Source organism: Theropithecus gelada, chromosome 2, assembly GCF_003255815.1.
Source record: "Theropithecus gelada isolate Dixy chromosome 2, Tgel_1.0, whole genome shotgun sequence".
Lineage (NCBI taxonomy): Eukaryota > Metazoa > Chordata > Mammalia > Primates > Cercopithecidae > Theropithecus > Theropithecus gelada.
Window position 1 is genome coordinate 54,429,542 of NC_037669.1, and position 24,704 is coordinate 54,454,245.

General features: G+C 53.7%; 1 protein-coding gene across 6 annotated transcripts in view; it reads left to right on the forward strand.

The window, feature by feature from the left end:
* The window catches only part of ATP2B2 (ATPase plasma membrane Ca2+ transporting 2), a 382,654-nt gene extending 359,616 nt beyond the window's left edge, over positions 1 to 23,038 (forward strand). For 3 of the 6 annotated variants that reach the window (XM_025377226.1, XM_025377224.1, XM_025377225.1), the window contains 7 exons: positions 622 to 728; positions 1,198 to 1,389; positions 3,818 to 4,031; positions 6,395 to 6,606; positions 6,721 to 6,828; positions 8,720 to 8,902; positions 17,944 to 23,038. In XM_025377226.1, the coding sequence (XP_025233011.1) occupies positions 622 to 728; positions 1,198 to 1,389; positions 3,818 to 4,031; positions 6,395 to 6,606; positions 6,721 to 6,828; positions 8,720 to 8,902; positions 17,944 to 18,255 (1,328 nt within the window). In that variant the 3' untranslated portion in view covers positions 18,256 to 23,038. Of the gene's footprint in view, positions 1 to 621; positions 729 to 1,197; positions 1,390 to 3,817; positions 4,032 to 6,394; positions 6,607 to 6,720; positions 6,829 to 8,719; positions 8,903 to 10,781; positions 10,958 to 15,043; positions 15,099 to 17,943 lie in introns of all 6 variants that reach the window. The other 3 variants (XM_025377229.1, XM_025377223.1, XM_025377228.1) reach the window with 3 other exon arrangements.
* Positions 23,039 to 24,704: the final 1,666 nt, after the last annotated feature.

Below are 24,704 nucleotides of genomic sequence, written 5' to 3' on the forward strand. Positions count from 1 at the left end.
CCCCACCGATGACATCCTTCACCCACCCTCTTCCACTGGCCCCAGCTCAGCGACTGGGGCCACATGTCATTTGTTCATTCTGTTACTTGTTGAACGTTTTATTGAAGATGAATGTCTGGAGAGAGGTCAGGGCCAGAATGGTGGGACAGAGGTCATTGGCAAATGGCAAAGCCAAGGACTCCTCAGCAAGCCTGGACTCCCCAGGGAGAAGGTTGCTGGCTAGTGGTGTCGGGAGGAACAGATGGTGGGGTCCTGCTGAAACCCTGGGAGCCCTGCAGAGGCAGAGGGGGCCCTGAGCACAGTTAGAGGATACGATGTTTCTGGTTAGGGTGGGTGCCAATGTGGCCACGGGTTGCAGAGAGCAAAGACAGGGCTGGAGAGGTGAGCAGGGCCCAGGCCACAGGGGGCCCCAAGCCAGCACCAGCCCAATAAGGAGCCCAGCATGACCTGCTGGCAGCTATAGGCCAGCCTGCAGCTGAGAAGAGCCTGGATGGAGGGGGCGACTGGACAGGGACCAGAGAGGAAGTCATGCCCAGCCAGGCCCCTCCTGAGGACAAGGGCTGGCCCAGACTGCCTCCCACCTGAGTGGCCCAGGGCCTGAGCACACTCCCGCCTCCACAGGCATCATCGACAGCACACACACTGAGCAGCGGCAGGTGGTGGCCGTGACGGGGGACGGGACCAACGACGGGCCTGCACTCAAGAAGGCTGACGTGGGCTTTGCCATGGTAGGAGCGGCCCGCAGAGGGCCTGGGGTGGTGGGGGCTGGGGAGATGGGACTACACAGCCTTGGACTGGCTTTTCAGGAGCCCCAGCTCACACTTGGCCCACTCGCCATCCGCCGTGGGTGCCCACCGTTCTTGAGACTCAGCCTGACCCCGAGGTCTTCCTGGAAGGGCGTAGGATGCTCCTTGCTCTGGGGGAGCTGTGCGAAGGGGGACACTTACAGGCTGAGGAGGAAGAGAACAGAGCGGGAGAAGGGGCCAGGGTGAGGCTTCCTGAGGGTGAAGGGAGCTGGGTCTGTGAGGAGCGTGAAGAGTGGGGTGTCCCTGTGTGGTCTGGCTGTGCTGGGCCCACTGGGTGTATGTACTAGGGAGTTGTGTAGGACTGAGGATGTGGATGGGGTGAGGATGGTGATGCTAGAAGTGGTCACCTCCCCTGGCCACCCCACCCAGCCTCCTGTCCCTGTCCCCACAGGGCATCGCAGGCACTGATGTGGCCAAGGAGGCCTCAGACATCATCCTGACAGACGACAATTTCAGCAGCATCGTCAAGGCAGTGATGTGGGGCCGCAATGTCTATGACAGCATCTCCAAGTTCTTGCAGTTCCAGCTCACAGTTAACGTGGTGGCTGTGATTGTGGCGTTCACGGGGGCCTGCATCACGCAGGTGGGTCCTCAGGAGGCCATACCAAAGCCTGGGGGAGGGCGGAGACCCCCCCAGAGGCTCGGGGGCCTTAGGGTACTCCAGTTTGTCCCTGTCACAACAGCCAGGGATGAGGCACCCATCGATGGAGCGCCTGCTGGGAGCCAGGAACTGCATCACAGGGCTCAGTTGCAGGCACTGGCCCCAGGGGAGTCAAGGACATGAGGCTCAGAGAGGTGGCGTGACTTGTTCAAGGTCACACAGCAAATGGGAGCTGTCAGCCTCACAGCCTGGCCCTCACTGCAGGAAGCGGGAGAGGGATTCCTCAAGAGAAGGCAGGGCCCTTGGCCACCATGAGGGCAGAGGGAGGCAGGGAAGGGCGGGCCAAGGCCCGAGGGGATCAGGCAGCCAGGTGAGGACAAAGAGCCAGTAGGGGCCCCGGGGCCCTGACTCTGAACTGGAGTGTGGAGTGCCTTAGGAGGTGCTGGGTGGGAACAGCTGGAGGGAGTCGGGGGTCTCGCTCACTGGGAAGGTCACAGAGGAGTCTGGCCAGATACCACGACTGGGTCTGAAGCAGCCCTATGCACTGAGCCTGGCAGGCAGGCCCCGGATGTCTGCAGACACCGCTTCTTCATCGCAGCTCCATGAGGCGGGAACTGTGATGATCCCCATTTTACAGAGGCAGAAACTGAGGCTTAGAGGATGGACTGGCCAAGGACCTGCCATTGTTCTTGCAGTCTCCTGATACGCCCCACAGGGACTGACCAGCCTAGCCGGAGAGGCAAGAATGGGTCTCCTTTAGCCCCAGGGGATCCCCAAGGCCCAACCCTCCCAGTAGCCACCTGGGCAGACAAGCCCATGCCCACAGGAGCCCCCAGAGGCCCAGAGTGCAGCACTGCCCCAACAGCTGTGTGGCACTGGAACACTGCTCCCCTCTGTTGCTTCCTGCGCTAGGGGAATATAGGTGGCAACTCTGGCTACCCCAGCCCTGAGAATCAGAGCCTTGGAAGGGTGGCTGGGGGCTTCCTTTTGCTCAGAAGGGCCCTCTTTCCTGGTCTATGGATGAGATACTCCCTCTAGTGGCAGCTTGAGGGACACTCCCATGGCAGCAGCAACTTGGAGACCTGAAGGTCTTGATGCCAGATAGGGAAACTGAGGTTCTGAGACGACTATCAATTTGCTTGAGGTCTTTGTTTGAGTTGGTGGCAAGGCCATGCAGCATTGATAGGAAGACGGGCACGCCTGACCCCGAGGTATATGGAATCGGAGAAAGCCCAGGGGTGGGGAGGACAGGGGCACGGGGAGTGAGGCTGAGGCAGGGAGGAGGTGGGAGAGAAGGCCAGGAGCAGGGGCTGTAATGAAACCTGGGAGGTGATGAGTGGAAGGGATGCAGGTATATGGGGCTTGGGAGAAGACAGAAGTGGGAAGAGCATCCGGTTTGGGCTGTTGAGCTTACAGGGTCTAGGGGCTTCCTGGAGGAGGTATTCCACAGGCCATGGATGTAGCTAAAGCCACAGGAAGAGGAGAAGAATGGGGCTGAGGCAGGAACACAGATTTAAAAGGAGGGGAGGATGACGACCAGGAGAGTGGGGTCAGGATTGCAAGTGGGAGGCAGTGGCCAAGTGCAGGGGCGAGGTCAGTGACATGCGAGTTGCCGAGAAGAGGTCCTGCAACTCGTGGCACAGAAGGTGCTGGTGACATGGGAGGAGGGCATTCTGGGAGCGTGGAGGGGCCAAAGTTTGGCTGCTGTGGACAAGATACATGGGCATGTGAGAAAGGATGGGGACAGCAGACCCAGCTCCTCTCAGCCAAAGAGACAGGTCCGAAAGGGTCCTTCCCAGAACCTGGACAGTGGTGACCTACAAGTGGTGAGGTCCTTGACAAGTTTAGTTGCTTCTGCTATTCCTCATTTGCCAACATTTCCTACCTTGAAATGTATTAATTTTTGAGTCATAGATACATACAATAATTTTTTAAGGTAAGGTGGGATAAGAGGGGAGAAGAAATTGGGGGTTGGGGAATGGGCTCTGTTTGTAGGATAGGAGAGCCCGAGGGGGAGGAGGCAGTGGGGGGAGGAGGTAGGAACCCATGCTGGAGGCAGTGGGAATGGTCTTGGCCTCAGCCAGGAGAGACCCCCCTCCTTGGGGGCTGAAGGGGAGAGGGGAAGATGGTGAGATGCTGCTGAATTTACCAGAAGGCAGGGAGCTGGTGGCCATTGGGCCTGGGGGGACTCACTTATCTCCTGGCGGGGAAGATGGAGCTGAGGTGGGTGGGTCTGCGCTGATCTCCAGAGAGGGCATCAGAGAACGGCTCCATGCCTGCTGGGGAGCGAAGGGGTAGGTCGGCCTCCAGCCTCCAGCAGGAGCCTGTGGACAATACACCACGAACCCACCCAGCACTTCACAGGGGCAGGTGGGCACACAGGTGACAGCCCTCTCCTGCCTGTCCCCAGGACTCCCCTCTGAAAGCCGTGCAGATGCTCTGGGTGAACCTCATCATGGACACGTTTGCCTCGCTGGCACTGGCCACCGAGCCGCCCACGGAGACCCTGCTGCTGAGGAAGCCATACGGCCGCAACAAGCCGCTCATCTCCAGGACCATGATGAAGAACATCCTGGGCCATGCTGTCTACCAGCTCGCCCTCATCTTCACCCTGCTCTTCGTTGGTGAGCGCCTCGCCTACCCACACCTCTCCCAGGCGGGGTCATCACCTTCCTGGTGCACCACGGCTGTCACTCAGCATTCTCGAGTCACAACCCCCTCCTGTTTTGCTAATGGGGAAATTGAGGCTCAGGGAGGTCAAGTAAGTTGCCCAAGGCCACACCAGCGAGTCTTGGAAGAGGGCCTGGCCCTGTCCCAGCTCTGGCTGACCCCAAAGCCATCAGTGGCTTTCTCCACTGGTGACAGCTCCTGGCACCAAGTACAGACTGTGCAAGGCCCTGTCCAGGTGCTGAAGCACTGCATGGCAGCCCCAGAGGCGCCTGAGACTGGGAGGGGAGTGACTCACCCCTTCTCTGACCCATTCCAGCACCTTATCTTGGCCTGGTGGAAGGGACCCTCAGCAAGGCTTCCTGGGGAAGGGCACACACGCTCACACCACCACCGATTCTCACTTGCTTCCACTTGGGCTGCGTGTTTGGGTCTTCCACTCAGTGAGGCAAGCACATTTGCCTCCACCCCACATTACAAACGAGGGCACCAAGGCTCAGAGAGGTGAGGTGACTTGCCCAAGGGCACACAGCCAGTCTGAGGAAGAGTCTGGGCACAGAACCAGGTCTGGTTGGGCCAAAACTGACCTGGTTTCCACAGATGCTTCGGAGGCAATCCCAGCAAAGCCTACCCCCAGGTCACAGATGGGGAAACAAAGGCCCAGAGAGGGGTAGGATCTGACCCACAGTCCCACATGGAATCAGGGCCAGTGCTGTCCTTACAGGAGCCTCCTGGAGCTGGCCTTTCACTCGTCCTCAAAGTCCAGAGTATGATGGAGGTGGGCACGGATCCATTCCTCAAAGGCAGTTGCCTTTTATAAATTTTGAAAGTAGTGGCCGGGCGCGGTGGCTCAAGCCCGTAATCCCAGCACTTTGGGAGGCCGAGACAGGCGGATCACGAGATTAGGAGATCGAGACCATCCTGGCTAACATGGTGAAACCCCGTCTCTACTAAAAAATACAAAAAACTAGCCGGGCGAGGTGGCGGATGCCTGTGGTCCCAGCTACTCGGGAGGCTGAGGCAGGAGAATGGCGTAAACCCGGGAGGCGGAGCTTGCAGTGAGCTGAGATCCGGCCACTGCACTCCAGCCTGGGTGACAAGAGCGAGACTCCGTCTCAAAAAAGGAAAAAAGAAAAAAAAAAAAAAGAAAGTAGTGTGTTGTCAGGACACATTTTACTGTTGTAAAACCTATCATGAAAAAGCTTAGAGGAAGCCACAAATATGCAGAATTAGAAGAGATTCAGAGGAGGTGGAGGGGTTGGAGAGGAGAGGAGAGGAGAGCGGGGGTCCTGGTCGGCTTGCTGGCTTGGTCACTTGAGCAGCGCCTACCCTGGGTAGTCTTGGGACATCTCACACCCAGAAAACTCCACAAGCCTCCTGGCACCAGTTTACTCACTGTGCAAAAGGACACAGGACTTGGCCAGGTGCGGTGGCTCACGCCTGTAATCCCAGCACTTTGGGAGGCCAAGGCGGGTGGATCACTTGAGGTCAGGAATTCGAGACCAGCCTGGCCAACATGGAGAAACCCCATCTCTACTAAAACTACAAAAATTAACCAGGCGTGGTGATATGCACCTGTAATCCCAGCTATACTTGGGAGGCTGAAGCAAGAGAATCACTTGAACCCAGGAGGCGGATGTTGCAGTGAGCCGAGATGACGCCACTGTCCTCCAGCCTGGGCAACAACGAGACTCCGTCTCAAAAACATAACAAAACAAAAATGATACAGGACTGCATCAGACGCCCCATCAGCAGCGTCTACACAGCAGTGCCCCGCCATGTGACAGCTCAGGTGTTAGAATGAAGCCACATGGGAGGGTCCGGAGCCAGCCTGGCCCAGAAGCCCTGGGCTCCATATAGGAATTGGCATCTCTAGTAACAGCCCCATGAGTCTGTAGAGGTCTCAGCAAGGGACATGCTCGGGTACGAGAAGCAGCACTCTCGGGGCAGCGCAAAGCCTCCCGCAGGTATCCTGTCCTCGCAGTCCAGAATGAGTTTGCCAGTCTGGGGTCACTTTTTAGAAGCCATGTCGCCCACCTTTAACACAGCTGGCCATCCACCTTTATCAGGTTTCCACAGAAAACGTGGAAGACAGTTCTCCAAGGCCTTTCTCCCCCAGAGAGAGGGCTTTGCTGACCCTTCACTCCTACTCTCTGACCTGCCAACAGCACAGCCACCTGGCCCCCCAGCATCCAAGCATGCCTCTGTGTCTTGGGGATTCACCTCACCGCTCAGAAGAGGCCCCCACGAAAGACCGGGCATCTCCCCTCTGATTCCCCCACCGCTGCCTTCAGCCCAGCCCCACCCTCTCACTTGGCAGGCGAGAAGATGTTCCAGATTGACAGCGGGAGGAACGCGCCCCTGCACTCGCCACCCTCAGAGCACTACACCATCATCTTCAACACCTTCGTCATGATGCAGCTCTTCAACGAGATCAACGCCCGCAAGATCCACGGCGAGCGCAACGTCTTTGACGGCATCTTCCGGAACCCCATCTTCTGCACCATTGTGCTGGGCACCTTTGCCATCCAGGTAGTGAGGCCCCCACCCTAACCAGGCCTGGGTGGACAGCAAGCAGCCGGACCCCAGCCCTCTGTGCTGGCCCCTGATGGCCTCTCTCTTTCTCTGCTCCCCTCTAACCTCCAGATAGTGATCGTGCAGTTTGGAGGGAAGCCATTCAGCTGCTCTCCACTGCAGCTGGACCAGTGGATGTGGTGCATATTCATTGGGTTAGGAGAGCTCGTTTGGGGCCAGGTAAGTTCCTGGCCAGGTAAGGTCGCAGGAGGTGCCTTTTAGCAGGGCAAGGGAGACAGCACTGGATGGAGAATCCAGGACCCCTAGGAACCGGCTGCCAGACCCCTGGCAAGCCCCTCCCTGTCGCTGGACATCTAAGCAAGGGGCCTTGTCCCAGGTCCCATACTGGTCCTCTGGGTACTACTGCTCTGATTTTTGCCTTATATCTATCTACCACTGCTTCTGTTGTTTACATAATATTTTCTCTCAATCACATCAGTTTTTTTAACTTAAATTTGTTTTTAAAGGCAATGTCATATTACTAAGAACTGGAAAATCAGTATCACTTGTCATAAATGGAAGCTAACAAAAACATTAATGTAATGAGAATGACATTATGAAACTCCAGCTAGAAGCCATGGCCTGCCAGGGGTTCAAGGCTGGAGCACCTTCTTAGGAAGGGAGATGAATCAATGGTCTGCCGGCGCTGGTGGCCAGCTGGCGTCAATCAGGGTCCTGTAGAGCACTCAGAGGGAACGCAAACAGGACACACTCTGCCACACTGCAGTGCTACTCAGTGCTGTGCCTGTGGCCGTCTGAGAGCTGCCCCAGCTTCAGGGCTCCTTGGGCTGGATGCTTTTTAGGGGCCCTTCCAGCTTTGACCCCAGAATATTCTCCCGCCAGTTCCTTTTTCTACGTTTGCCTGAGTTCCAGACCCTGTCACAGCTCTGACAGCATGCAGCTCAAAGGCTCCTGACCCAGGACACAGGCTTGGGAGGAGTGCCCAGAACCAATGCAGGGCCTAAGGGGCTTTATTCCCAAGGTGCTCACACATCCAGGCAGTGGGACCCGATGGGTGGGAGACATTGTTCTTGCCTTCAAGCTGTCTGCAGGCTAGAGTGAGAAGCTACAGGGGCAAAAATTAACTAAAAGATAAATAAGAAAGTTTAGTTTCATCCAAAAGGGCTTCCTGTAACCTTTGGGGCTGCTTTGGAGAGTGATAAACCAGGTGTGACTGAGCAACTCCATTCCCTGGGCACCCTGGGGGCCAGGCCATCTTTATCCCACTGGGGCCCACACCCTACGGGAGGCTCTTCGGGGCTGGGCCCAGTATCTGAGGGAAGGATTCAGAGGACTAAGGTTAATGCCAGTGGTCAGTGCTGACTTTACACTCCCAGGGAGCCCCCTGAGGCTGCATTCGAGCCAGTGTCTGTCTATCCCTACAGGAGATGGAAGGGACCTCTGGCATCTGCCACCTCAGCTTTCCTGTAGGGCCTGCGTCTGGGTCCTCAGCCCCATAGACAAGCCCTTTGGGGAAGATTAGGAATGAAGGCATAGCTCTTTCCCATACTGCCTTCCCAGTCCAGGATTGGTTGCCCTCAGGGTCCAGTGATCTCAGGAGGAATAAGAGACAGAGGAGTAAGTAACCCCAGGAGGGCTGAGAGCCAGCCACGGGCCAGGCTCATGCAGGACGAGTTAGACCCTCCACCGTGCCCAGTTCTCACCATGCCCAGAGCAGCCCCCACTTTACAGCTAGGAAAACCAAAGTTCAGTGAGGTTAAATGACTTGCCCAAGGCCATAGGACCGGGACTGTCTGGGGTATTGAAAGCCACATCTGTCCAACTCCTAGAGGCCAAGATTGTCCACTATATACCCTGACTCTGAATGAGTGAATTAAAAAGCAAATTGCACTCCAGCCTGGGCAACAAGAGTGAAACTCTGTCTCAAAAAAAAAAAAAAAAGGAAATTGTCAAAGACTGGGCTGAGGAACAGGTGAGGTGGGTAAAGGAGTGGATTGATCACATGCCTGGGTGAGTCGGTAGGAGGAGGGAGGTAGAGGAGCGGGTGTCAGGGAAAGAAGGCCACCGGGAAGGACAGCCCCCCCATTCTGACAGCCGGGGTCCCTTGCAGGTCATCGCCACCATCCCGACCAGCAGACTCAAGTTCCTCAAGGAGGCAGGCAGGCTCACGCAGAAGGAGGAGATCCCGGAGGAGGAGCTCAACGAGGACGTGGAGGAGATCGACCATGCAGAGCGGGAGCTGCGGCGGGGCCAGATCCTGTGGTTCCGAGGCCTGAATCGGATCCAGACGCAGGTACAGGAGGCTCTTGGGGGCTGGGCCCAGGCCTGGCCGGGGCGGGCCAGGGGATGGAGGTGAGTGTGCTTGTGCTGCCCCCCAGGGCCCAGCTCTGGTGCTGAGGGAGGGTGGCTACAGAGAGGTCCCGGCCAGCTCTCACCAGCCACTTGCACACCCACGTTGCACACACACTCCCGTGGCTGCTAAGGAACAGCGTGGCCTCCTCAGGGAGGTCCCATTGTGCCCTCTCAGGGCAGCAAGGGGAAGCGGTAGGGGTCATACCCACCATGGTCTCCAGGGGGATTTCCCTGAGAGGGTGGGGAAGGGTGGCTCTGAGGGCAGAGGTGAGTGAGGGGACTGTCGTTCGGCTGGGGGCAGCCACCCAGAGGGACCGTGTGAAGGCTGAACAGAAGCTGCAGGCCAGGTCGCCCAGGGTCCCCCAGGGCCTGGTGATCAGGGGGTCCGCCACCTCCACGGGGGCTTCAGTTGCTCTCCCCAGCTTCCCCTAGGGGGTGGAGAGGCTGTGGGGAGCAAAGGTCAGTCATCCCCAAGTACACACAGACACACAAGCACACACCAAGCACACCAGGGGAGCACAGGTGCACGGTGTAGCCAGCCAGAAGCAGGTTTCTTCCCCAGAGCAGAGAGAGCATGGCTGCCATGTGGCACACGACACACCTGCGCCCTCCCCACCCCCCACACACACACACCACATGCTCTCACATGGGCCCTTATGCCTGGAGCAGCTGTTGTAGCTCACAAGTGCTGTCACAGCCCTGCGAGGGGAGAGTCAGGAGGGACTCTGTGGGTCTCTTGCCCAGACCATCCGGGGAGCTGGAGTGGGAGCTCCTCCATGCCCCAGCATACTTGGGTGAAGTGCAGTGTAGAGGCACCCACCTGGCCACCATCCTGCCAGCTGTGGCCCAGCACCTCATTTCCATCCGACGTAGCAGATAGCTCACCTGGGTCACCTCCCACCCCTCTGTACCCTGTCCCAAACCTCACCTCATGTGACCTTCACAGCCCTGGGATGTAGATGTGACTCCCCCAGTTTTAGAGGTTACTGAGGTCCAGGAGATGGCCCTTTCTACCAAGCTGGCACAGCTGGGGTAGGGACTGGAAGCAGGTTTCAGACCCAGAGCTGCCTGACACGGGCCTGGGCTCACCTCCCCTGATTAGGACCCTGGCAGCCAGCCCTCCCAGCCTGCCCCCACCTCCTGGGAGGTCCAGGACAACTCAGTGAATATGGCCCTGGTGCTGTCACTGCCCTGGCGGCAGAGCCATGCAGGGGTCTCCAAATTATGGGAGGAAGCAAGGACTGTGGTTTCTTGAGTGGGCAGGAGCGTCTGTCTTGCCTGCCTCTTGTGGGTCAGGTGCTTTGCCACTTACAGATAACCCTGCCGGGCAGGTGGCATTAACCCTTCTTAAGAACAAGAAACTCAACTCAGAGAGGTGGCTTGCCCAAGGTCACCTAGCTAGTAAGTGACAGAGCTGGAATTTAGACCAAGCTCTGTTCACCTCAGGGCCCCCACCACACCCTCCACCTCCACGCCTGTATCTGAGGGAGGCTGAACACTGCTCTCTTCCCTCCAGATGCCATGTTTAATCACTGCCTCCCCCACCGGCCTCACCCAGCCCACTGGCCCCTGAGCCACTAGCACAGGACAAAGGCCAGACCCCCTGTGTCCTCCCGGGGACCCTGGGGCCTGCAGGTGGGCCCAGAGCTGAGCAGACATCTTTCAGAGCCTTGGAGTGTGTCTGGTATTTTTGTTTTGATTTAAGTGACATTGTCGTTGTTGCCGTGGCTGCGGCTGTTCTTGTGATGTTGCGCCTGTCAGTCATGTAGCTGTTGTGTTCGTTCTTCTCGCAACTTGTCTCGTTCTCTCCTCCGTTGCAGATTGAAGTAGTCAATACTTTCAAGAGCGGGGCCTCCTTTCAGGGGGCCCTGCGGAGACAGTCCTCGGTCACCAGCCAGAGCCAGGATGTAGCCAATCTCTCTAGCCCTAGTCGCGTGTCGTTGTCCAATGCTCTTTCCTCTCCGACCAGCCTTCCTCCTGCTGCAGCCGGGCGTGAGTGTGACTCCTTACTGCCTCCGGCTGGCACTGCCCACGCCAGCTCCCAGGCGGGCAGGGGCTGGGGCACCAGAGGACATGGGGGGCAGCTGGTCACGATCAGGCCCAGGGGGCTGAAGGGTCACAGCCACCGAAGAGGGTCCCATTGGTCAGGAGAGTGTAACCAGTCATGCAGTGGCAGTCACTCAGTGGACCAGGGTCAGTCAGAGGGTCGTTAGGGTCCCAAGTGGCCAAAAGGTCTGGTTCAGTCAAGGGATCAGCAATGGTCAAGAGGACATCAGTGACCAAATGGTCCCAATCCACCACAGGGTCCCGGCAGCCAGAGGGAGACAGACATGGAGGTGACACAGAGTGTCCCACTGGCCCAGGGTCATATGTGGTCAGCAAAAGCCTGGACCACCAAGGCAAGGGTTAGAGTTAGACAGGAGGTCCCAGTCTTGCAGTCAAAGTCAGCAGAAGGGTCACCGTGGGTCAAGGGAAGCAAGCCCCTCAGGGTCACAGTCAGTCACGTTAGGATCCAACCAGGAGAGGGTCACATCATCCAGGCTTTCCCAGTTGGTCAGGGGACACCCACAGCAATGAGGGTCATGATCAAGGGGGATGGTTGAGCCAAGAGGTCACTGCAGGTCAGAGGTCATAGTCAGCCAGGGGTCCCAGGCCACCTAGGAGCTCATAGCCTGGAGGCTGCACCCCAGCAGTTCAGAGTCTCTGCCCGCTTCCTGTCACTCCTCCCCTTGCACTTTTGACAGCATCAGCTGCCCTGCAGACAGCCTTCCCTGTGGCTGAGCTTAGAGCTTGCTGAAGTTCTAAGCCCTTCCTGGAAAAGACAAGATCCCTGGCCCATTCAGCTTGACCCCTGGTAGAAAATGGTGGGTCGAGCCTCATGTCTTACCTGGGTGCCAGCAGGCCCAGAGGGACCTGATCTACCCTTGGGCATCCTGCCCTCCTTTATCTGAGGGATAGCCTGAGACTGTGGCCCCTCCTTCATCTCCCTCCTGCCAAGCTCATCTCCTCATGCCACCACTTCTGATCTAGAGCACTCACCGCTGGCTTTGTTTAGCTCTTTCCCGGACCCATGGCTTCGGGCCCCATAGGGAAAAGCCTGTCTTTCCTCCCACCGCCCTGCTTCGCTTCCAGCCAGGCCCTTCTGATCTGCAGGGGAGCCCCTGGCTCTGGTCTTCTCCAGTTGACCCAGTGTCCGTCTTAGCCTCCAGCTGCTGTATGAGAAGTAGACTCCAGCTCATCTCTTGAAACTCTATAAAGGGCCTGTACCCCCATCCAAAACCAGAACACCCACAACGCACCCCCCTGCAGCAGCGGAAACCCTGTGTGCTGGTGGGAGCGCCTCCCTCAGTGCCTCCAGTGGAGGCGCAGGCCACAGAAAGCCTGTTGATGGCAAATGTCCATGACCTATAGCGGCAGGACAGAAGCAGAAAGCAGGGAAGGAGCCCCTCAGTGCTCATTCGTCAGCACAGAAATGCAGTGCTGGGGAGGCCCAGGGAGCCAAGATGAAATGGAGATGCATTTCAGCAGATGGTGGCTGAGTCACATTTCCATGAGATACCATCACTAGGCAGTCACCGCCAGGATTTCTAGGGGAAGGCAACACTGGTCCCATCCTCCTCCCCTTTAGACCAGAGAGCTCTCACCTTTGCAGCAGCCTAGCCAGCTGACCTCCCAGCTCCTTTCTGCACCAGCTCAGCTCTGGCCTTGCTCAGCACCCCCACCTATCCTGAGGTGCGGTGACCAAGTGTCCTGTCAGGGAGACCTACATGGGGAAGAATCCGCTTCTTCCCTTCTGCCACCCCTCCTGGTGACTCCTGCGGCCCTCTGGCTGGGGCTGCCTGCCAGGAGTCTGGCTTCTGGGTGAAAGCCCAGTTCTTCGTCCATCCCAGTTCAGCCTCTTTCTTGAAGGGCAGCACTTCACCCTGGCCACAACAGAGCACACCTGACATTGCTGGGCACCCGCACCACCTTTGGAAGTCTTCCCTGAATTAGCCCCTCATCTTAGCCTTCACAGTCTAGAAGCTAGAACTGTCCTCTCAAACCTCAGCCACTTCTTTCTAAGCTTTTCTTCTGCATCATTTGTAAAGCCATTCAATAGAGCCAGTCTGGGAACAACACTTCTTTGCAGAAGTACCCCCTTCTTCATTTCTGCAGAAATGCTTAGACAGAAATGTGTCTAAACTGACCTCCTTCCAGGCCACATCAGTCCCCTGTAGCCCGTGGTTACCCCAACTTTGGAACAGTCTTGGAAAAGAAGCCCAGGCAGAGGCTCAGCCAAAGCCAACTTGACAGTCCTTGCCCTGACCCCTCATTCTCTCAGGGGACCCAGCGGGGCTGGCCAGGACCTCCTCACCCTGCTCCCCATCTTGCCTCTCCCCTCTTCACACCTCCCAGAGAATCTCGCATTCCCCCTCTGTGACAGAATCCAGCCTGTAATTCTGGGTCCCTCCTGAGACCCTTCCTGAGCCTGTGGTCTTAAAAATAGCCTGACCAAACCCCTGCCTGAGGGCACTGGTTCCCAGACAGGATCACAGCCTCTGCGGTTTCAGCACACACATTTGGATAACACAGCCTCATGCCTCCTTTGCTTGAGTAGTGTCTACAACAGTGCTGCCTCCTCTGGTCTCCAAGGACTCTGAGGACCCTCTAGATACCAGCCAAGGTCCCTGCAGAAGCCAGTATGCTTTCCTCCCACAGGGAGGTTTAAACAGGTGGCCAGGAAGTGAGAGAAGGGCCCCAATTTGATGGGATGAGGAAGTGGGCTGCCCTACTACCCCACAACTCCTTCACCCCCACCACACCCCACCAGCCTTCTGAGGGGAAATCTGCTTCCTGGGGATTCCCCAGCGGAGGAGGCTGCTCATGTGCCTGCTGAGGCAAAAACACCTGCAGCCAGTATGCCCTGGAAGGAATCAATCCACTGTCCCCTGGGTTATGAAGAGTTGACCACAAAGGCCTGGGACAGGGCCTGACTTCTGACCTGGGACACTGGAGTGAGGAAAGCCCCTGAACACATCACAGGCCCTCCCCTCCCCACAGCACCACCGCAAGATGAAGGCCTCAGCAGACAGACGCACGTGGTAAGCCTGACCGCAGTCACGAGGCACATGGCGCGAGGACGCTCGGGAGGGAATGAATTGGTGCACTCTTCTGACTTACTCAAAAACGAGCTTGTTTTTACCCTGGAAACTTAATGGCACACGCCTAGTGCCTTATAGCTGAGCCCCACTCAACATTTCCAGGGCAGTTCCCCACTCCCTTTACTTCAAAGATGCCTCACCACTGAATTGTGGGAGGGGAGGACCTGCCAATACATCCATTTCGCAGAGAAAGACACTGATGAGGCCAGGATCACACAGCAAGGGCGTGGCAAGAGGTCAGACTCTGGAGTCCCTCATTCTTCCCACTACTTATACCACTTCCCAGGAGGCCCACAGACCTGGAGCCACAGAGGCTGAACTTCCATTCCGGAACCAGTGCCCATGCCCATAGCCTCATATTCGTGAAAAGGAGTCAGTCCTCCAGGGAAGGCCAGAGAAGCTGTTTCTCAGCTTGAACTTCTACCAGCGTGGCCAGGACTGGTGAGGAGGGCACCTTCCCACTGGTGATCAAGGACCAGATTAGCATCCCACACTTCGATCCAAGGCAAAGCTGCACAGCCTCTCTTTCTCATTGCCTCAAATTCCTAACTCATCTCAAACCATCTTTGTACTCAGTAAGTCTGTAGCAGGCTCCATGTTTATCAGTGGAAGTCCTGCTCCTTCAAACCACCCAAGCCAAGAGCCAGCCCCATAAGCCAGGTCCCAGCCACATTCTGGACGCCGTACCTTGCTGGACAGATAGGGCACTTCCTGCTTCCACTTCCCCTGCAGATTCCTGGTTCTGAAGACTCCTAGGGCAAGGAGTTTGCACTGTTAGGGGGAGAAATAAAGACAATGAAAAGGGAAGAAAGCTGGACTTCTCATTAGTGTTTTGGTAACTAATTTAGTGCAACCTTGGGTTGGCGAGAAAATGGCTTGCTTTGTTGGGGGGACCCTAGACCTCTCCACTGTCTGAATATTCCATGTGTTTGTTTCCCTAGAGGGCTAGAGAACCCTGGACACAGAGTTCAGCAAGAGAGAGTGAAATTAAAAGAGGTTGTGAGTCTTTAACCTTGAGCCTGAAATGAATGTGAATCAGTCCCAGACTCTTGGCTTCCTTGAAGCCGGGTAAACATTCGAGTATGTCGAACCCATCTCAGACCAGGGCCTGTGCGTTTCCTCAGAGCCCTCTGACAACAGGCGTGGGTCTCCCTGCTCCCTTTGTGCTGACGAAACCAAAACATCTGAAATCCTGCTCACTGGGTCCCTTCCTCTCCTTCCCCTCACCCCCACACCCAAATGCAGCTTATGCCAAAAAAAAAAAAAAAATCCTACCTTTAGGGTAGGCAGGGAGGGGAGATGGAAGAGCTTTTTTTCCCCATAGTTTTTTCCATTTCAGCCTCGGAGAGAACCGAAGTGGAGACTTGAGATGGCCGTGGCGGGGTGTCCCAAAAAGTCTTGTCCCCACAGTCTTGTCCAGAGCAGTTCATTTTTTCTGTTGTCTCCATGCCAGGGGGAGGGCGGAGGGGCCTCATCTCATTGTGTGTCATCCCCTCTGCGTTGTCAGTCACATGACAGGGTCCTGCCACCATCCCCCCGCCCCACACATACACTAGGTGTTCCAGTCAGCATCTGAATTGCACTTCAGCCTCAGAACACACAGCACCAAGCTAGGCAGCTACAGCCGTGACGCTATTCCCACTCTACAAATAAGAAAGCTGAGGCCAGCAGTGCCTTCTTTGTTTTCAATTAATCAAGGTGTAACAGCTCACTTACCAGGAGATCAGAATATGAACCATCTCTGCAGAGCCACAAAGAGGGACTCCAGGGGGAAAGAGCTCAGCAGCCACAGTGGCCGTGATGGAGCACCAGCACGAAGGCCGTGTCTGGCTGGCTCTTGCTTGGCACTTGTTGCCTCTTATTTAAAGCACGATTCCAGCAAGTGGGGTACCCTGGAGTCCCAGCTCACAGTATACAAGGTGAAAGGACAGAGGTGCTTTTCAGAAAACAGAAAAGTCAGCACTAACTAGTAAGCGATGGCTGACAGCAAGGGAGAAAAAACAAGCCAATCCATGGGGTCTTACCTAAGACCAAGAAGGATAATTGACAAACCTTATGTTAAATTATTCTCTGTGCACTCTAAATTAGAAGTCAGAGGAGCATATGACATGCTTTAGAAAGAATTCCCTCTGCAACAGTAAAACAAACCTTCAGCGATGACACTTAAAATCATCAACCACTGTCACCTAGAAACTCCACTTCCATGGAAGAGGGCTTTCCCCACCAGGGTTCCACAAAGGAGCTACCCCTGGGTTCCTCTGAGAGCTCAAGTCCTGGGACTTCAAGGGCCTCCCCACGACCGTCTCGTCCAGTCCCCTGCCTCCCCGCAGGCCTGTGGTGTAGGGCAGCCACTGCTCTGCAGGTGGGTGCCACTTGGCCTGCACACAGCAGCCGACTAAGGCTCTGTTCTGGAGGCGCCAATGCCACCTTGTTTTCTCCACCTCTGACTCCACTCCGAGTTGGGGCTGGGACGAGAGGAGGAGGCACCTTTGTCCCAAGTCCCATCAGACTCTTGAGATGACAGGCACTACTGCCTCTCCCAGGAGTCCAGAGAAGGGACACCTCTCTTCCAAGTGAGGGTCCTGTCCCTCTGTACCCTGTGAGGCAGGACAGAGGACAACCAGAGAGCTAGTGTGGCTTGTCCACAGTCAAGGCACCAGATGTGGCAGAGCCAGGACGCAAGTTGGGTCCTTCTGCCTTCAAGTCCAGTGCTCTTTCCACTAGCCTTGAAGACTCAATGACCAGCCTCCTCCCATTCTTCAGCGGAGGAAACTGAGGCCCCAGGATGTGTGGTTCACAACTGAGACAGAAAATGAAAGAACTTGCTGTTTTGTGACTCAGTTGCACACACCCCAGAATCCCACTGGGGCTGGGTTTGGCCATCTGATTCCAGCTTCGTTTTTTGGTTTTGTGTTTTCAAAGCACAAATAAACAAACAAAATCCCCCAGGAAATAAGAGACCCCAAAGTAAGCTCCAATGACTGGCTGGCCAGGGCTTTGAGTCTATACTCGAGTGTTTACCTCCCAAATGCATGAAGGAAAGAAACGCTGGGTACAAACGACCTCCGTTCACATTGTCCAGGCTTCCAAGTGTAGCCATGTGTCTGTCTGTGTGCCGTGTGGCTCCCGACCCCGCGTGGCATGCAGCCCGCCCCCGAATGTCATCTGTCCGCCAGCTCCCGTGTGCTTTCTGGCTGCCTCTGCTCTGCACCTGAGAAAGCCCTGGGTTGGCTTTGGTTTGCTTTGCTGCCTTTGATTTGATGTTCCCGTTCTGTTTGGCCCTCATGTGTCTCTCTCATCCCAGCTCATCCAACCGTCTCTCCTTTCTGTTCCTTTTCTGTTGGTGACACATAACCTGTTCCATGTTGTATGGTTTCTTAACTGTGTGTGTTTTTTCTAAGATGAATTTTTTTTTAATAGCCTCTCCTCTTTCCTACTTGATTCCCACCTGGTCCTCCTCCCCGTCTGCATGGTTGAACCTCTGCTTTAAAGTGAACAAGGCTCAGTCTCTCACTAGGTGTGGGTGCCCGCAGGAGTCAACTGTGCTTCCTTTAACCACTGTTTCCCATCATCTCTTTGATGGTGCTTGGTGATTTCTCCTGTCCTAACACTAGTTTCTACCAAAACCAAAGCAATTTTTAAAAACCAGCTCAAGGATGCCTATAACCTGAGCCCCCTTTTTCACTCTCCCCCATCCTGTCAATGCTAATAACACCCAGCGACTGTGGATTCCAGCCACCTGCTTTGCCCTAACCCTTCTCCCACCCGCCCCTCCTGTGAGCCCCCCGAGCCTGGCTGTGGTCCCCGGGCGGTGCTCCTGACCCCTGTGCTTCCCTTGCAGATCCGCGTCGTGAAGGCGTTCCGTAGCTCTCTCTATGAAGGTTTAGAAAAGCCTGAATCTCGAACCTCCATCCATAACTTCATGGCTCATCCTGAATTCCGGATCGAAGATTCCCAGCCCCACATCCCCCTCATTGACGACACCGACCTGGAAGAAGATGCCGCGCTCAAGCAGAACTCGAGCCCGCCGTCATCGCTCAACAAGAACAACAGCGCCATTGACAGTGGGATCAACCTGACGACCGACACAAGCAAATCAGCTACCTCTTCAAGTCCAGGGAGCCCCATCCACAGCCTGGAGACGTCGCTTTAGCTGAGGACCCTGTCGCCTGCCCGCCCACCCTCATGGACCCCGCTGCCACCCGCCTTCTGGGCACCCATCCATCCAGGCACCCAACTCACCCAAGCAGCAACGAGCAACAATCGGAAACCAAATACTGGAGAGAAAACCAACGTTTCCACCAACAGACCCTTTCTCTGGCTGCGATGCTGTTTGAACTCTTTTTCACTTTGAGGCAAGGGGCGGGATCTCCACTGGGGGCTTACGGGAGTGAGCAGTTTTCCCAAAACAAGCCCTTCCTGGCTCCCATCCAGACATGGACCAGCCATGCACCCGCCCAGCCACCACATCCCCCGCATGAATGTACTGTACACTTTCAATCCTCCCCTTGTTTGGTTTTTGGGGGTTGGGGAGGGGTTTTTTTGTTTGTTTGTTTTCTTAGGCGGGAACTGCAAACAGACTCTTTTCTGAGACTATTTATCCAATCCACTGGTCTGTGAGTTTTTGAAATGCTTGCGCAGCATGGTCTCAGTTGTATAGATTAATTTAATAACTTTTTGAAATTGCAGAGCTTAACTCGCCTATTAGATTTGCACCAATGGAACCGAAGAACTTCATAGACACTCACAAGGTTATATCCATTTCTTTGTATCTATATCAACGTATACTTCTCCGAGACTGTATACGTCCATATAGATAGGTAGATATATATATATAAAAATATATATACATGGATATATAAAGTTTCTTTGCCGGCATGTTGCCTTGTTTCTGCTTAAATTGCTCTATTTTAACTTATTTATGTCCTAAAAGAAGAATGTAATTTGTTTACAAACCTGTAGATAACGTCTTTGGCTATTTGTATGGTTTAAGAACACTGGTGGCTGAGATGCTATAAAAACAGCTCGGCCCAACAGACACTTCCCCTGGGTTGCATCCTTGATGTTTTATGATAGCCATGCTCTGATTTTTGCCTGCTATTTCCGTTCAATAATGTCACTACCATGAGAGGCTCAGGCAGAAGCCAAATGCTACCGAGTTGCCATCCTGAGAGGTTTAACAACATGCTCCGTAGACGAAGGGAGAGGAGGAGAGAAGGCTTCCTGGGTTTGCAACACTAGCGGCCATCCGGCCCAAGGATGCCAGGATCTGCAAAGCACTGTTCGAAGACTTTTCTCTCAATGAAACTCGCTTGAGTTTACTAAGAGCATTTCAAAAATAGGTTCTCTTTGGCACTGTCTGTACAGAGATTGAGGTAGTGTTGAAATATTATAAATGGTAATGTGTTGATTTTTTTTTTTAGTTAGTAACTTACAGGTTTATTTCCTTATTAATGGCAGCATCCGAGCTGTTGGCATATTGGATGAGGATCAGTATGGCTTGCTGCTTTTATTTTTATTTTTGAAGAAGAATAGCCTTTTTCTCTGCACTATTTAGATCCGAATGAACCTTATGATGTGTATATTGAGATGTATTCAGTGTGATTTTAAACCAAATTGTCTTCCTGTAGTCACAATATATACTGTAGCCTTTTAACAGCAAGTCTTGCTTTCCCAAACAGAAAGCCATTCTGAAACCCTACAGTATCACAGGTGAGAAAAGGTGGTTATTTTTCCCCAAGACAACAGCACTAGTAATCCCACTTGATAAGAGCTTATTTAACTGTGTGTCAGCCTCTTGACTGCTAAGCACTTTGTGGGGCTCAGCGTTTTTCATAAAAGAACTTTTGTATTTAATACAAAGTTTGCTTTGAGACTTTTCAGCATATGATCTTTTTCCATAAACTTGTACAGTGCAAAAGACATTTTGAATACCATGATCGATGATGTCCCATGCTTCGAGGAAAACCAAACACTTTCCGCCTCTCTTGCAAAATCCATTCCTCATGCTGACCCTCCTCATGGTGGCTGTGTCAGCCCAGCCCCTTCCCTTCTCCAGGCCCAGAGAACTCTTCCATAAACAAGATGAGAGCCACTCGGGAAAAGAGCCATAGTCAGCTGGGAGGGCCTACATTTGGATGGCTGTGGAAAAACTTGAGGGTTTGGGGTTCAAAGTCAGCCCATCCCACCTGGCAAAATCTTCCTGGAAGGAGGTCCTTCAAGAGCGCACCAGCTGAATGTCATGAAGAAGTATCTCTGAATGTATCCAGCAGAGGAAACTGCATACCCAAAGGGGTGACCAGCCCTCAGATGTGCTTATTGGATTCCAGTACAAATGCCACCAAAGCCAGCCCACTGCTCTCCTACGAGGAAGGAAAGACCTGCACGTGTAAAACATGGGGCAGCCTTGGAACATGGTGTTTTTTGGAGTTTCCTTTCTCACAGTTTTCCATCTCCCCACTTCTTTGATCAGTCATGTGTCTGTGACCTCATTCCATGACATCAGGATAGCTGTGTTTGCATGCCATGCTCCATGTTCATTTGGAGCCAGGAGAGGTTCTCAGTGGAGCCTGGCTTAGGGAACAGGGAGCGATGGAAGAATGCCAACATTAGCGTTGGTCGTCTCTTGTCAGGAATGAAGGATGCTTGCACACATGCACCCCCTCACTCTCACACTTGCACACACATACACACACGAAATGGTTGGTTTGTCAAAACTCACTGTAGTACATAAAGCTTGCACTCTGCGTCCTATATCTAGCAGCATGGGGTACGTTTGGCAGTTCACCCCATTAGGGGGTAAATAATTTATGACCATTCATCTGTTTTTATGAATTTTTTTATCTAGACAATAATTGTAAATAAAGAACTCACCATCTCTGTTCATTTAATACTATGCAATGGTTATGCTTTCAATTGCTGGCTCTTCTGACTCGCGCAGTGTGGTTCTGAAATGTCTGTGGTTTAAAAAAAAAAAAAAAGGCAAAAAACAACATCAAACAGAACATAGTAAATATATCTGTAATGTATACTTTTTTCTAGTTTGGGACTGCATCATCCATATAGCTTCTTTTCTGCCCTCTAGACGAGGGCTCCAGGAGAAGTTGACAGATTCGGTTCTGAGAGCTAAGCTCACCAACTTGTCTCCCCCTCAACAGATGAGGGAAGGGCAGGGAGCCTCTTCAGTGACTCCTGGCACTGCAGAATCACTCATCTTTGGAGGTGAGCAGGGAGAGCTCTGAGGAGTTTCCTCCTTGCAACTCAGGCGGAGATTTCTTTAACTCAGGAGCAGCCTCCATTGCTCCCGCCAACCCCTCACCATGGCCCCTTGTCCCCTTGTCCCAACCATAGCACAGAGATGACAAGAGGGAGGCGGTCCTATTTCTGAGACTGGACCAATTAAAATGACTGCACTGGCTCAAGGACTCTGAACCTGTCTTGTCCTGGGTCCCCCAGTTATTGGAAGCCACTCTTTTCCCCAACCATGTTGAAATGCCACCTTTACCACACACTGATGTCTTATATAGACTTGGATCTATTTCTGGAACTTCTCTTCCCTTACCTGGGTGGCTCATCTGGCACCAGCCATACAATTTTAACTATTCAATTTCTAATGTCAATTTCTAATGTCTTATTATGTGGTGGGATGAGTCCCTTCACTCTTCTTTTACAAAATTTCCTAGTTATTCTCTCACATCTATTCTTCCACATAAACTTTAAATTATGCTCAGTCTTCCCCTGTCCCATTCCCACCCCAAATCCTGGGCCCTGTCATTCCCTGTGCCATCATCTTCCCCCCGTTGTAATTACTGTCCACTCAGGGCCGTGAAATTGAGTATGTTCTCTAAAGAGGGACAAAAAGGGCATCCTGATCTTGAGGGAAGCCTTCTGTTCCTCCCATCATTTCACCTGTCCCCTAAGCCCAGGAGTTGTCATGAGAGGCCACCAGGCCCCCACTCAATCCCAGCTTGGGAACCAAAGTCACCCACCTTAGTTGTGTTAGGGTGGACCCGTCAACTATCCCTGGTCCAGATGAGAAAGAGGAGTCTCTCCCAGGCCTGGAGCTGGGAAATAATGTGTGGCCCAGTTGTCTGCACTTCTAATTCTCATCATGGAGAAACCTTTATTCCTGTCTCCCTTTCCTGAACTGATTTTTTGTTGGTTTTGTTTCATTTTGTTTTGGGGGGATCGTTTCTTGCTCTTTAATTGGGAGTCTCCAGCACCTTTGGGATGCAGGCAGTTCTTGCCCGGGCCTTCTTGGAACCCTCACTTCCCTAGCCCACTCTTGCGCTACCTACAGGAGGCTGCCAACCTGGTGCACTCTGACAAGCCTCCCACCCAAATCTCTCTCCTGCCATTGTGTCCAAAATCCTGCCATTAGAGGATCTTGTAGGGAGGAGAGTTTCTTGAAGGCTTTTAGGCCTTCCAGAGTCAGGACGGAAGTCAGACAACAGCAGGAAGTCCCCAAGCCTTTTCAAAGTTCCAAACCAAGCTCTCCTGATTTTAATGTAGAGATCATACCAACCCAGGTGGGGAGGAGGGTCCCCAGCCCCAGGTAGCAGCCATCACCCCCTCCACTGAAAACAATGTTGGAGGCTGCTTTGGGACTGCCCTTCTCAGCCCCCTGAGTCTGTTTTGTAATGCCTGTGGTGCTCTCCCTCCCGGACCTTTCCTCTCGGGGGTCACCACACTTTGCTAACTCTTGTGTGCACATATTTTATAATAGAGTAGCGAGGGAATGGTGCCGCCTCCAGCTTCCATAAGCTGCCCGGGCTCTGGGGTCTCTGGGACAATCGGGGCTGGGAAGTGACTGTGCTCTTATTGTACACTCTTTATTTCTCTGTATCTTTGGCTTGTGCTCTTTGTAATTAATGGGATTTGTCTGCCTTTTCAACACTATACTGAGCAATAACAATAAATGCACACGTGGAAATGCAGACACGGTACACATCACAAGGCCTTTTTCTGAAGGACAGCTGGGTCCCCGCCATTTGTGGAGTTGAACTCAGGGGGAAACAGAATCCCTGGGAGGGAAATGCCCTTTGCCCAAGGGCCCACAGCTCAACGGGCAGTCTCTCTACTTCCACTAGGTCACACCCTTTGAATACCCACCATTTGAGGGAGACAGGCTTACCCTGCCATGAGCCATTAACCTATGAGGAATAGTTGACCATCTCATAGAAGAAGACTGGGGAACGGGGCCTCAGGAGGAAGAGGAGGAGGTTTGGGGGCAAGGGGCCGGGGGCCAAAAATCAGGGAAAGTTAGCCTGATTTGGGGTCTGGATTAACCAGAGGGAGGATATGGGGAATACAGACACAGGATATAGGTGGCACCCCCTACTGGGGAGAGGAGTAAGGCAGAGGGAAGCCTGGCACCCGAGGAGTCTGGACTTCACAAACCTCTGCTGAACATTGGCAGAGAAAGAGAATATGCCCAGACCAAGAAGCAATCCCTAAGGTTGGCCCAAGGGTTGAGAGTTACACACACAAACACACACTCTCACACACTCACAATCACAGCTCTTCCTAGGTTGAACTGATCCCCAAATCAAGTGCCATAGGCCCATCCAACTTCCAAACGCAGTTTCATATCCAAGGGTCCATTTAATCCCAATATCAACCTTCAGAGGAGGTATTAGTATAATTCTCACTCAAAAGAGCAGGAGACAGCAGCTCAAAGAGGTGAAGAGCATGCCCACCGGGTAAGCAGGAGATCCAGCACTGACACCTAGCAGTCTTGATGCCAGCCTCTGCACTCTAAACCTCCATATTATAGTGCCTTATGGGCCAAATACCTTACAGCAGATACCTTAATGAATAAGATATAGTTCTGTTGCTTGTCACAAATCCCCAATCTCTTCAACATCAGTGTCTACACAAGGAAATTATTTTAATCACAGTTATGCCTCATGCATTATATTTATCTAATATGCCCTTGTCCTCATTTTCCACTCAAAGAAAGTGAGGCTCAGAGAAACGTGACTTGACCTTATCACCTAGAAAGTCAGTGGTGCAGCTATAGATCCAAGGCAGAGCCTGTTCCTTGAAGAACAGAAGATCTGGCCGGGCGCAGTGGCTCACACCTGTAATCCCAGCACTTTGAGAGGCCGAGGCGGGTAGATGAACAGAGGTCAGGAGTTTGAGACCAGCCTGGCCAACATGGTGAAAACCCATCTCTACTAAAAATACAAAAATTAGCTGGGCATGGTGGCACATGCCTGTAATCCCAGCTATTCAGGAGATTGAGGCAGGAGAATTGCTTGAACCCAAGAGGTAGAGGTTACAGTGAGCCAAGGTCACACCACTGGACTCCAGCCTGGGCAACAGAGCTAGAGTCCATCTCAAAAAAAAAAAAAAAAGGAGATCCAGGAGATCCAGGAGATCCCCCCAAACCTGCCTTTGTTCCCTGCTCTACCCTAACCACCACCCCCTCACACCCCTGCAACAATTTCTCCACTAGAGGGCAATAAAAAATCTTGAAAGCTGCAGTGGGGTAGAAGAGTTGCCCAGAGGCCTGGCCCTTAGTTCTAACACCCTACTCCCCTGGCCTCCTCTCCAAAGCTCCTTGACAGTCTGGGTCTATCACACTCTCCGAGCCTTAAC